We start from the raw sequence: 14,367 nt of genomic DNA, 5'->3' as shown, positions 1-14,367 counted from the left end.
TTTATATAAAAAGAGGAACAATACCCATACCACATAACAAGCTATAAAAGCCCCCGAAATCAAAGTAAGCTTCATGGGAAGTGTTTGATGGCAAAATGAATAAATCTTCTAGATGAAAAAGGGAGGGTGGTGTACTTCTCCCAAAAGAGTTCGCATTTCAAATATTTACCCTTGTCTATATTTTGGTTGCCGCAATACCAACACACATTCAAACATAATGATTTATAAAAAAAAAAAGAGCGGAAGACACCAATGGGACATTCAAAACTCATACGTCGAGGAAATACTGACAACGCCAGGGCTAAAACAAAACCATTCCACAAAACGAATGATTGAGCATCACAAATTTCGATAAAAAGCCAGGGTTGATCTTAAGTGCTCCGGAATGGATAGCAGATCAAAATTGGCCATATCAATTTAGCATAAAATATCAAATATCTGTGGAATTTTGCATTATACAAAAAAGAATATTTCTAATTTCTTAATTAAAAGTCAGCCAGGTCTCCAGTAAACATTATTTCAAGTTACGATATCTGCAGACAATTTTTTAGGTAAAATTTCATCAAATAATATTATATACATTTTGAATATCAAGACAAATCAGTTCTGATATTTTTTTTCGAAATAAATATAATTTACGTCTTAAATCTGTCATTTTGTAAAGATTGTATACTTCACTGAATAAGGCTCATTAAGTTAAAAAGTGAAGTTATGAAAAAAAGATATTATTGGAATATCATGTATATAACCCTTCAAATCACAAAACGTTAAAATGTTTCAACTCTTTCAAAATTACAATAGCAGATTATAATCAGAACACTTTTGTGTAGTAATGTTACTTGTGGTGTCACCGTGATGCCATTTACATGTCAACATTTATATTTCTCTTATGATGGTGACCAGTTATCTGTTTCTTGCATGAATAGGTATCTCTCGTTTCTCACTTCACGGAGTGTGATACGATAATGTAATACGAAAACTGCGTTGATTTGATTGGCTTATCCAGCATCATGAGACGATATTACGATATTTCCATTGGTTATTCGTTAGGTCATTGATAACTTTCAAAGGTTAAGACGAAGAACATTTCGTCCATCGCAAAGGGCATATATGATTTCTTCAAAAATATACAAAACGCTCACATTCTGTACTAGGAAATCTTCTTTTTGTCAAATTGTATTACATTCTGAAGCGAGCAAACAGTTTTAAAATATCTGATGTTATATTTTGATACCGTAAAAGGGCATATGACGTCATACTGGTATGTGCAAAAATTAGATCAACTATTCGCGGAATTTTTAATTTAACACAATGAGAAATTGGTTTAACATGTTTAACAACTCTCGAGAATTGGATATCGCTTCTGATACCAACTCTCGTTATTTAATTTAAATAGTAGTCATAAACTCTCTGAAGGATCCTTTAGTACTATATTGAAATTTAATAACTGGAGTTGACATCGAGCGATATCCAATTCTCACTCGTTATGAAAACTGTAAATATTAGATCTTAAATGACCATTTAACACATAAATTGTAGCAAAAATAAATATGAGCCAATTATTTACCTAAAAGATATTATAGTACAGCTAACATCAGTACAAAAATATTGAAGTGGAATAGTGAATAAAAACGCGGAATGATATGCAACTGTTGTATACTTGTTATTAGATTTGTGTTGAGTAACCCATATAACATATGAAAACAGTTGTATCAAAATTGGTTTATATCATCACCTCTGTCAAAAATAGAAATAACAAATATTTTATCGGATCTTATCTTATGACAGCTGTATGATAGCTATTGATTTATGTTGAAGAATTATACATGTATATACATGGTCAAAATTTATCGTTACTTCGATTTATCTACCACCAAAAATAGTTGGTCTTCGACAGATTTAGTTTTTTGAATTTTGAGTTTTCAAAGCTCCTCGAGTTCGTAATTGATTCTGTCGTCCAACTGTTCGAGTGCCCCTGATGAGTTTCGTATAGTCGAAGCGAGTGGTTGATGAATTAAATAACAACGGTATCTTAGATGAGTTTTCATTCGTTAATAAATTCAGAAAAAAACTATGTCAAAATATTTATGGCAAATAACCCTTTGGAATTTGCACGAAAAGCCTATTGTAAAAGGCAAGCGAAAGTTCATTTACATCAAATGACTTCCATGTACAAATTCTAAACAATATCTTCGAGTTCCATGCAAAAAATAACAAAGCGCAAAGAGTGTCAATTTAATTATCTATGCAACATAATGAAATTTGCAATGTGAAAATGCTACTTACTAATGATTTACAAATGGATTTTTTATTTCGTTTTATCTTTACATTTAAAAGTCTTTAGCGTGATAGGAAAAACAAATCATTGTTCCCTTGATCAAAATTGCAGAAGATGACACTTTGACAGTAATGAGCATCCGTGAAGATAATACTCTGCTAGCTATCCATGTTTATCATTTACAGACTTAACTTAATTATTCAAAATAAGGAGTGGATGAGTTGTGAATAGTCCTTAACAAAACAATGTCAAAACCATGAAGATTAACCAACCACATAGTTGACCACCAAACAATACACTTAATCAATAAAACTGTAATTAGCCAATAGTTTTCCATGTAAAAGGTCAACCATAAAGATCGTATTTTCAGTCATTATTTTGTATCTTATCTGATTATCAAGATCAAATTCTGTTGGATCTTGTCGGCGATAATCAAAAGTGAGAGGCCTATAATAAGGTTTGCCAGACGCACATTTCGTCCACGTTAGAATCATCAGGATTGATTTTGCAGGAGACAGTCAGTATACCAATGGATACTAACTGTGTACAACTACTGGTCAAATCGTTTTTGTACTCATATGAAGCAGAATTTATACAAAACCTTCTAAAACACTAAATGAAAAAGCCTCATGCAAAGCTTTTTAATCCACTTTCAGATATATTGATGATGTTCTGTCACTCAACAATTCTCATCCCAATGAGTGCTTTCTACTCATATATTCCAGTAAACTGCAGATTAAGACTACTACCAAAACTTCATATCTCGATCTTTTCCACGATGTTGACATAATGGGACAACTGTAAACTAGAGTATATGATTACTTTTAAATTGCCAACTTCCCATTTCTCAGCAGTCATATACCCTCTGCTCCATCGTATGGCGTCTACATGTCTCTATTAATTTGTTACGCTCGTGAAAGTTAAACTATATGGACTTCATGAACAGGGGTTTGCTCCTTACACAAAAACTGTTCCAACAGAATTATGAGGAAGAACGACTGTAATCGACACTAGATAAGTTTTACGGTCACTATCACGAATTGGTTGTCCGATACGACGTTTCGGTGTCTCAACTCACAAATGTCATGTTTTCGTAGTCTTAGATCGAAGGATACAAGTATACTCGTCTGATCTGTAATAAACCGAGTGTGCCCTCGTCCCAATTGTGACATTTTGACTGAGTGTGAATTCGCATGGCAGGTAATGCATGCATAACAGGAGACGCTTACCTTGTCGACACACTCTGTCTTCTCCTTTTGGAGTTCATGTGATTTCCTCAGTTTAATTGTTTTAACTTGATTGGTCTCTTTCAATCGATTTACGAGATATGAACATCAGTTGTTAATTTTTACACAGCAACAGAAAAAGTTCACTTTATTTAGATGTTAAAACAATTCTGTTCTACACTTCAATGTTTGTTTACTATATACATGATGAAAACTTTTATTAGGCAGTTCAACAAAAATCAATCGCAGAAGTCGAAGTGCTGGTAAGTCTTTAAAAAAAGCGAAAGATACGGGCAGTGATAGTAGTAATCTCGAGTCAAAGGGTTTTGGAAGTAGGAGTCAAGTATGGTCGTCAAAAGCAGAAATCCAACAGTCTGAACAAGATACATGTAGAACGGAGTCCTTATACAATCGAGCATCAGGTATAAATATACATTTTAAAGAGCAAAGGCGTTCAATTTGACATTTTCTGAAATATATAAAATGTATAATGTTATGGTTGAAAACAGACTTCGTTAAAAAATGCCATAAGGCAATTATAATTAGCCGTGCATATAATGTCTTGAACAAAAATGTTCTTTTAATCTGTAATTTTAACATGATGCAGGGAGAAAAAGAGTTGGCTTAATTCTTTCTTATACATCAAGCTCGTAAATTCTAAACTCATAAACTGTAACAAAAGGGGGAACAATATCGGCAGTAAGAAACGATGCTGAAATGATCAATCTCGAATTGTGGTAATTGGTATCGAAACAAGCTAAGTTTATGCTTGCTTTTTAACATTTTAGCATATCTTTTATATTGAAAAATGCATTCAGAAGATTAGTTTACTACAAGCTTAACAACGTTTTATCAAAAATACCGAATTCCAAGGTAAATTAAAAAAAGGGAATTCCATAAAACATGACCAAATCAAACGATCGACTAAATCAACCATCAGAACGACTGGAAACAAACTGTCATATTCCTGACGAAGAAACTGACGAGTTAAACCTGGTTGTATAGCTAGATAAACCTCCCACTTGTATGACAGTTAATTAAAGTTCAGTTATATTGCCAAAATAAGATCAGCAACACATACCGACATAATTGGTAACCAGCAGCCAAAACTGTGTAAGCATACATCACAGTGACGTTAAAAAAATTAAAGACTTGAACAGATCTCCAGTTTCATTCTGGGAACATTTTACATGGATTCTTCAAGTCTGCTACGTTGTGAATATTTACTCTGGATACCGCCGACTCTATTACAATGATCTCATATCAGGTGAAAGCTTACTTCAGTGCTATTTTCATGATCAGTATAATTTCGTTTTGAAAAGAAATCAATCGATTCAATGTCATCTATACCGACTGCAATTTTTTTGGGAAATTGCATCTTAAATAAGAGTCATGGTACTGAAACTACACGTGTATAAAGTAAAATAACGCGTTACATTTCGTAATTTTACATGTATAAATGATCTGCAAATTCTAATTCGAAAGGCTCGGTATATTAGATTTTGTGCATTATATCGATTCCGACTGATTTTATTATTACGAGTCATTATTAGTAGTGGTATGTAGGAAAACAATATATTTATAATAATAATAATTTTGACTCAATAAATTTAGCCGAATTTGCCTGGACAATTATCATGTTTTATGGATTTACAGTGGGATATCCAGTAAACGATGACAAAAGAAAATTCACTCTTTTTATGATAGAGTCGAGAAAGTCAATAATAAAACAATGCCGGTGACGATTCTGATCAAAAGTTATTTCCAAATAATAATTGTTCATTTTAAATAAGTTAATTGTTAAACTGTGTTATAAGAAATATACATGCAAATACACGATGTTTTATGTTCAGTATTTCTCGAGATAATTGCATTAGAAGCTTGTGAAACTGAAATTTTAAAACTGGCAATCTTAACTGCATATTGATAAAAAAAATTGGAAAAAATCATGAACATACAAAATCTAAAGATCTTTCGGGTCACGAATTTTCGGAGTGTTTCGCAAAGTCCTTGGCATGTTACAAGTTCCCAAAATATACTTATTTTTTCAAACCTAAGTTATCGAGCACACCGGTCTGCTCTTGTCACTTGTATATTCAATAGAGAAATATTGTCTTTTTGTGAATATGAAAATATAAAAGTTATCTGTGCAGGTTAAGAAATTAAAAATAACTTATTTTATAAAGTAGGTATCTTTCTACTATTTTTTATACAATTTTAAGAAAAGGTCGTCTCGATTTTTGTACATGTATTTGCGGTCTTCTCGATGTATTCACATTCAATGCTTACTTCGAGATAAGGACCGTTTGAATTTGCTTAGTAACTTAATTTCAAAAGTGCCAATCTTTGCTGCATATCAATCGATTCTTTTGGAATTTTTTCCCTGACTTTCTCTCTTTTAGCTGTATCTATATTCGGATAATTAGCATGTTCCAGAAAGGTATACAGCCAGTAGAAAAAAAATTGAAGTTGGTACTTCAGGAATTTATTTGCATAGCAACATTTTAAACCAATTTTACCTCAAGCTTCTATAGTCTGCTGTACTCGTCGTTTCTTACTTAAGGAGGGAAATGATAACATTGAATGGAAGTTTTGTTTTTATTTCAACTTATTTCTATTTTTACTATTTACCAGAACGTTTTCCCGTGAATTCATAATTGATAGCGTCCTTGCTAAAATGGGACAAACATTGAGAAGATTTAGTTTTCAATATTTAAAGGGGATAGAATTTTGGAAGATTGAGTAAATGATAACTAAATAATTTGATTTACCCAATAATATGTTGCATCTTTGTTAAATTAATTTGTATGTTTGTATGAATTGTTGAGTCAGTTGTGTTGTATGTCTGTGATGTATGTTTACACAGTTTTGGCTGCTGGATCCCAATTATTGTCACATTAACCTGTTATGTCTGTTTGGGTTGCTCACCCAATTTTGTCAATATAACGGAACTTAAAACAACTGTTATACTAGTCATAGGTTAGCTAGCTATAAAACCAGTTAAACACACCATTTTCTCCGAAAAATGCCGGTACCAAGTCAGGAATATGACAGTTGTTTTTCACTCGTTTTGGTAAGTTGATAAAGTTTGATTTTGTAAGTTTTTATGGTCTCTACCTTTTATAAATTTAAAAATGGAGCTCGGTACTTTTGTTATACTTTTTTATTCAGATTTTGTTGGGAGAATTTCATGCCTTTTTGTACTTTATTACCTCACAGTAAATCTTGGAAGGGTCATATGGTTATCGAGTGCATCTCCTTTCACCTTTACCCAACATGTTTGCCTTTTTCCTAGAAGTCAACACTTTCCGGCCTAGATACAAGTCGGCACATCTAGCTGTTGTATCTTTCAATTTGTTTTCGCCCAGAAGAGAGGCAAACAATACCAGAGTGATAATTAAACTCATAAGTCGAAAAACGAATTGACAATGGAATGGCAAACACGAAAAACGATCAAAAGACAAAACACAGTAAACAAAACACAACATAGAAAAACTAAAGACTAAGCAACGATAACACCACCAAAATCCTAGATTGATCTCAGGTGCTCCAGAAGCGTAAGCAGTTTTTGCTTCACATGTGGCAAAATATGTTCAAAATATATCCAAGGGGACATTAAGGAAAAAACTCAAATCTAGCAAATGTTTAAATGTGAAGCCACTATTATATGGGAATTCAGCTCCGTTTGACATTCATTTAATTTGAAAAAGGAATTTAGTCTGACTAATATCTTGTGTGATTCTGTTTTATTTCTGTATTATAATTGACAAATATAATTCAAAGAAATAACTAGAATTATATTTTTTTAACATTTTGATAAATAAAAAACGAATGAGGATGTACGTGTACCCAGTAAAACTGGATTAGTAAAAACTCAAATAAATCTGCACCCTCTAGCTGTCTATGACCTTTCGGTGTTTGAGTAATCCGGTTAAAATGTAAACAATATAACTCATAATACCTCGATAGTGGAGCAGCTACATTTGGTGAGTACAAAGAGATCTAAAAGACAAGGTTTACTTTGAAAAACAAATGATTACCTAGATATGAAAACAAAATCGATGCGACAACACTATTCCCATCGGCATCGAGGAAAATGTGAAGGTTCATAATTTAATCACATTTCTGTTACTCGGGACGAACTCGACAAATCTAAACTCTATTAGTAGCTGATAGTATATTCGTAAGATATCTGGACAATATTTACAAACGCGACACAAAAGGTATTTACAATTTACTTATTAAATACATTGGAAGTACGAACAAGCTAAGGAAAATCCATAGCCAGTCAGAAATGATAAAATAATCACTTCTTAATTATTACACATAATAATTGAACCCAATGAAATTGAAAGTCGACAGTTAGATGCTTTCTCATGCAGTATTTATTATGTCATTATAATTGGGGATTTTTTTCTATATTTATTTCTTGAAAAATTGGTTTGTATCAGCTATACTTACATGTATCCCTTGATAAACCGTGTTGATCTGACATCTTTTGTAACTAACAAGTTAATCATAAAGTCAGAGATTTCGTTGCATAGATACAGAGATTTTAGTTTGGAAGTAGGGATGTACCTGTAAAAACCTTATGACAAACGGTATACAACATCTTAATTTTCACAGTGATATTGTTTATAGATCCATTGAGACTTATTGATGCTTTGAAAGAACGTATTCGTAAAAGTTATCAATTTTACACGGTGGTAAGATCCTTTAAAACTGTCGTTTTTTGGTACTAACACATATCATATGTAGTCATCAATAAATACGCATTGCTATATAGTAATGAACATTTATGGTCTTGCATCTTGTTGATACTTATATGTAGACAGTTGCCCAGGGTCCCTTTTACTTTATTCGTTGGATCTGTATTAGTTTATGTCTTATTTTGGGAAAAACAGATTTATTTATGAGTTGTAATTGGCTTTCAAAAATGTACTTCTTCTAAGACGTTTTCGTGTGATGTGTATAACTTTTACCAGTGCGAAGCGCATGAAACTCACATTCTTACCCTTAACAGTTCAATGTCAAGATTTAACTAATATTATTACATTGGTTACAATTAAATACTGTGAATGTCCCTGTCAGATAAAAACCCGATATTTAAATATGAAACAAATCCTTCATCTATACTCCTTTGGCATCATAAAACAATAGGTATTGTCACACTTTGGTCCGCAAAGGTGCATCAAAGTAGAAGTGAAAACATGTATTTTAAATCTATTTACATTAAAAGTAATTGCAATAGAAAGAAATAAAAGATCCAAGAGTTTAGCATGTTTAGACATCTAAAAATAATCAAATCATGAACGAAAACACCGATAATTCACTCGTGCGGCGAATTAGTGAATGAATACATTATTTTTTCGGTTACTCGCCAAATTATTTTCGGCATTCAAATTCAAGGACTTGTTATTCTGTACATATTTCATTATTAATGGTGTCAAAAAACCAACAAAGAATTGAATCATTTTTCCAATTCTGATGAAACAAAAATTGTGGTAGTTTATATGCTTTTCATTTAAGTATCATTGTCAGTAGACATCATGTATAATACTTGTACATTTATACACATTTCGTCCTATATACATGTATGCAGAAGACTAATATTGACTTCTTCATTCAGATCCCGACCCACATATAACAGAAATGAGTGAAACATATTTCAATCGCTTATGCGTTCTTCTAGTGGTTATGGCACAGGATGTTAGCAGAAAATATTTTTCCGTGAACATATTGAAATCTGAAAGTCTTAGTAATTATCTTGAGCGATACAAACACACTTTGTTTCATCTCTATTCGAATATGAAATGTTGTGTCTTTAAATGTAACAATGAGCAATCAAAAATATTTTCGAAAGAGCAATTTGACATGTTATATGAAAATGACAGAACCAAGATTAAATCATCGCACATCAACAAGAGTTGCGGTAGAACCGAACAGACATGTATCTGTGGAATACAACCCAAGGAAGGTATTGATGTTGATATGTTAGATGTGACTTTGATTGCATCAATTACTTTAACCTGTGAAAAAGATACAAAGGCATTTGAAAGGCACTGCATAGAAACATGCTTTGGAACAATAGCAGGAACAAGAAATAAGGTTTTTCACTTTTCTGATATAAAGAAAATGTCAGTTGATGTATTTGAATATTATTGGCTTAAAGTTTCCGGGTCTGTTGAGGTGATATGTAAGTTTATAAATACGGAATACCAACATGAAATTCAGAGAAGAATCCAGGAGCTCAAAAGTAAAGCTTTAGTGACATCTGATATGTTGAAACAGGAAGAACTGTGCAGAGCAGAATGGAGACACAAATGTGCAGAATTTGAGGTAAGTCAAATAGCAAACATAAAGCATTAACAGTTTTGTTCCGAATTGATCTTGAAAATAAAATAATTAACGATATGATAGATTTAAATTGCAACTATCTTGTTAAAAAGAGCAAATGTACAAATATGAAAGGATCGAGATTCATAAATGCAATTTCACACAGAAAAGGAATAATAAAACGGATTTTTAGTCTTTTATTATCTATGAATCCGGTTTATCTGGTCCCAATGTTCACATAAATGTTTTTGTTGTCCACTTGTTTTGATTCGAGCGCTACTGGTGAGTCTTATGTAGAAGAAAAGTGCGTCTGGCGTACTTAACTATAAACCTCTTATCTTTGTGTAGTTGCTTCAGGGAGGTGTATACTCTTTATCATTTAAAATCTATAAAGTGCTGTTTTCATATTTTACAGCACTTGGTCGATACCGCTGCTGGTAGACTATCACAGCACGGGGTATCATCTCCTCATTGGTCAGTACTTCGGTACTGATATAATTTATAACAAACTTTTCTAAAATTGACCGATTATAAATTTATAAATAATGAAGAAACTAAGTTGTCAGCTCCCTCACGCAAGAATTGGGGAGGCATACCCTGTCGATGCAACCGCTCTTGCTCCTTTAGGAGTCCATGCGATTGCATAAGTTTTGGTTTACTACCTTGTTTTGTATCTTCTAAATATTACATTTTGTATACGAAACCCACGTCTGGTGTTTACAATAATAGCCTGGTATTTTTTTTATTAACTCTTTTAACAAGAGGGCATCTTACCAATTTTTAAAAAATGCTAATGTGCTTTTAAAATACTAGTATATGTTTTAAGTACATTCGCCAGATAAACTAAATGTAAAATATTAATTATAGGTCAAATATTTCAAGTTCAACAGGTATATATATGACACAATTATGACACCAAGAATGATATTTCCAGACCTTCTCTTCCTATTTGCTTTATTAATTAAACTAGCATAATTATGAAAGATTTGAAGAAATTTTTTATGTTAGCAATATGATGGCTCATTACACGCGGAAATACTCATATGGTTCTAATACTTCCGCGCTAAGTAAAAACCGCGGCTGGTCGACAGTCAATGCCTGATGGTAGTATCCGCCTCATCAAGAATATGATAACATTTTCTGACTGCAATTTTCAATTGATGTATTTTTTAATATACTTCATACTCATATATATCAAAGTTAATTATACTAAAATTAAAGTTGCAACATTGGAACTAAATTCGAACTCGAGTGACAGGTTTTGAGAAATAATATGAAACCATCCGCACTTTTCCTGAATAAAACTTTTAGATGAAGCCATGAGTGATTTTTTACGTCGAAGATGTGGCATGATTATCAAAAGAACGTAGAAATGGAAAAAAAAATTAGGTCCTCATACGACCTTCAACAATGAGTAAATTCAAAATTGTATAGTAGATGTGATACAAATCAAAAGAAAAGAAGATACGCTCTGATTATGCTTAACAATCAACAAAAACACACATGACAGGAAGGCACACATTACATGTAGCCTAGTGAACCATGTTTGTGATCTCTGATCCACCCTAACCTGGGACAATGGCGAAACAGCACACACTTTAAAATAAGTTGGAAAAGGCTTGACTTATTAGATCGACACTGTCTACATGATTTTCACTTCCCTCTTTTAATATATTAGTACTCTATTTAACTGCAGCTATGATAATATCATTTAATAATGTACAAATGCACAGAATTAATGTATGAAATAAAACAGCGGATTACAACTGACCGTGCTTCAAAAGATTATCTATTGTAAACTTGTTATTCCACAAAATTATCGTCATAAATATGTTTGAATCTTATTTTCTATGTGGTGAAATCTAAGTTGTCATCTTTACGAGATTTTGTGTAATTAACGTACATATAAAGGCTTTAAAAATTCGTCGAGATTCTACAATTTCTACTGACACATGTCGAATCAGACCATTATCTAGAAATAAATTATATTTCAATTTTGTCTATACATTTGTTGAACTCCTTCAAACTATTCCTATCTAGGTATGAGCATTAGCATTACCCGACAGATGTTTTTCACAATGTATATCTTATACAAAGTAACTGAAATATCAATTCAGAAATCTATTAGTAATATTCCATTTAACCAAATATCTCAATTAATGAACTGACACGTGTTGTCGATCGGCTATGTGCTCTTCAATCTTTTGTTTTCTTTTAAATTATTGGAACTGGCTTTTGGTTATAAGTTTTCAGTTTTAGCCTTAAAGACCACACATTTATTCTGTTCTTTATTATTTCCGCCTCATATAAATAAAAGACCAAGTCGGCGAGAATATGACCAAGTTATCTATAGGAAAATATCTAATGTCTTTTGAAAAATAGGTCCTCCAAACGTAAAATAATATATTGTAAGTAAAACAATCATGCCTCTTTTATTTGTCATTTTCAGAAAACGTTGTGCGATTTGCTCCTTACTACAACAGCATCTACGTTAGGCATACGTTTTTATGTAACAAAGCTGCATTAATTCTTGCGATCGGTCTTTAGGTTCGATTTGCAATATTTGCGTAGTGTTTTTTTAAAATACAGCAAGAGGAGAGAGAAATGGGTTGCATGAACTCTTTACAGATCTTTTGATTTGTTTATATCCCTATCACTTTCACATCGCTAATATAGTATGTACTTTCACAGTAACTCTAAAGCCCGGTTGTAGTTGCTGATAAATTAAGGCAACAGAAGTTTTCCGATGTACAATCTCATAAATTGATTAAGTAGACAAATCAAGGAAACAAAACAAATCTGTGGGAATAGCTAACAACACGCAGTCAAAATGTCACTATCGGGAGGACACAATCGGGAAAAGGTAGATTATATGACTATTTTGGTATCTAAAGATCTGAATGCCAAAAAAAAACTGATGTTTATATTTTCGAAAGAGGTTTCGTGTAACAGCCTCAATTGTACAAAGTTGTCTGTAATTTGGGTATCCAGTTAGGCGACGGAAAATCCAGGTCAATGTCTACAGGAATAATGGTTCTGCTTACATTTCAGATTATAGCAAATGCTGAGCTTCTGGAAAACGAAGAGTTGTATGCAAACTTCATGACTGGTAAAGCATATCATGAAATATTCACAAAGATAGGTAAGTAGTGATCCATACAGACATAAGTAAATAATACTAGAGGCTCCTAATAGGATGAATTGATGCATTGCGCATGTACTAACGTTTAGTATGATTTTAAGTGACATCTGGTTGATGTTAATGAATAGTTTATGAACAGTATTATAGAGAAAAGTGCAAAGTTTGTCGATGGAGTTCCAAAATAATTTTTCATTGAGGGTTCAGATTTGCCCAATTTAAATTTAAGATTGATGAAAATTGACCTGTTTCTCTTTAATTTCTCCTGATGAAATTGAAAAGAAAAACAAAGATGTTTATTTTCAAACACTATCATTGGGCCGATTTGGATTAGGAACCTTGTCCAAATATCCTTAAAATGATCAGGAAATATCATGCAAAGTTAGTGTAGTACGAACAAAAATTCATAATTGATACGAAATTGATGACGGTTTCTGAATAATACAATAGTAACGACACATCATAATTATTACTGTCAGAATAATGGAAACGAGGAACAGTTGCACGAAAAGAAGAGAGAAGAAAGATACAAAAGGGATAATCAAACTCACAAGTCGAAAACGAACTGACAACGCCATTGCAAAAATATAATATAAACAACTGCACATAAAACACAACATCAAAAACTAAAGACTGAGCAACACGAACCCCATGAAAAACTGGGAGTGATCTTAGGCACTCGGAAGGGTAAGCAAGTCCTGCAAGTACAAAAAAAAGTATAACAAAATTACCGAGTACCAAGGCAAATTCAAAACGGGGAAGTCCTTAAAACTGAAAAAAAATGAAACGCTATCAATCAAAAGAATAAGGGAATAACAACTGGCATATTCCTGACTTTGTAAGGCATTTCCCGAAGTTAATGGTGGATTAAACCTGCTTTAATAGCTAGAAAAAAAACTCCCACTTATATGACAGTTGTTTATAGTTCCATTATAACGACAAAATTGGTTGAGCAAACTCGGTGATAAGTCTAATTCGGTAGCTCACTCTTGAGGTAAAGAGGACGGAATTATGGTTACTGCAATGAGATAAAATTGAGCATGGAAATGTGGAAAGTGTCAAAGAGACAACCCGAACAAAGAGCTGAATACAGCCCAATATAAAAATAAGGAGATGTGGTATGATTGCCAATTAGACAACTATCCACCAAAGTTCAAACTTATACATCCCAAAAACAAAAATACACTAAGTACAGATATGAAAGTACTCGCAGTTACTGACAGCTAGTTCAAAGGCCACCAATGGGTCTTCAACACTGCGAGAAAATCTCGCACCCGGAGGCGGGCTTCGGGTAGCAATACACAGTTAGGAGTGAAGTTTCGCATTTTGGCCTGGTGGATTTTTTTAGATATGAAAGTTATTGTGCAATAACATTCATTTTTAGACAG

At 32.7% G+C, this 14,367-nt stretch overlaps 1 protein-coding gene across 2 annotated transcripts in view; it reads left to right on the top strand.

Moving 5' to 3' along the window:
- Positions 1–14,367, top strand: part of LOC127706229 (uncharacterized) — a 57,593-nt gene that overhangs the window by 29,902 nt on the left and 13,324 nt on the right. For both annotated transcript variants that reach the window (XR_007984334.1, XM_052210707.1), the window contains exons 8-10: positions 3,729–3,926; positions 9,134–9,843; positions 12,892–12,982. Coding sequence is in view for 1 of the 2 variants with exons in the window: in XM_052210707.1 (XP_052066667.1) it covers positions 3,729–3,926; positions 9,134–9,843; positions 12,892–12,982 (999 nt within the window). In the remaining variant the exon portion in view is untranslated. The remainder of the gene's footprint in view (positions 1–3,728; positions 3,927–9,133; positions 9,844–12,891; positions 12,983–14,367) is intronic.

The sequence above is a fragment of the Mytilus californianus genome, unplaced genomic scaffold (genome assembly GCF_021869535.1).
Source record: "Mytilus californianus isolate M0D057914Y unplaced genomic scaffold, xbMytCali1.0.p SCAF_6, whole genome shotgun sequence".
NCBI classification, from domain to species: Eukaryota; Metazoa; Mollusca; class Bivalvia; order Mytilida; family Mytilidae; genus Mytilus; species Mytilus californianus.
The sequence above is the reverse complement of the archived record's forward strand: the minus strand, read 5'-3'. Positions and strand labels throughout refer to the sequence as shown.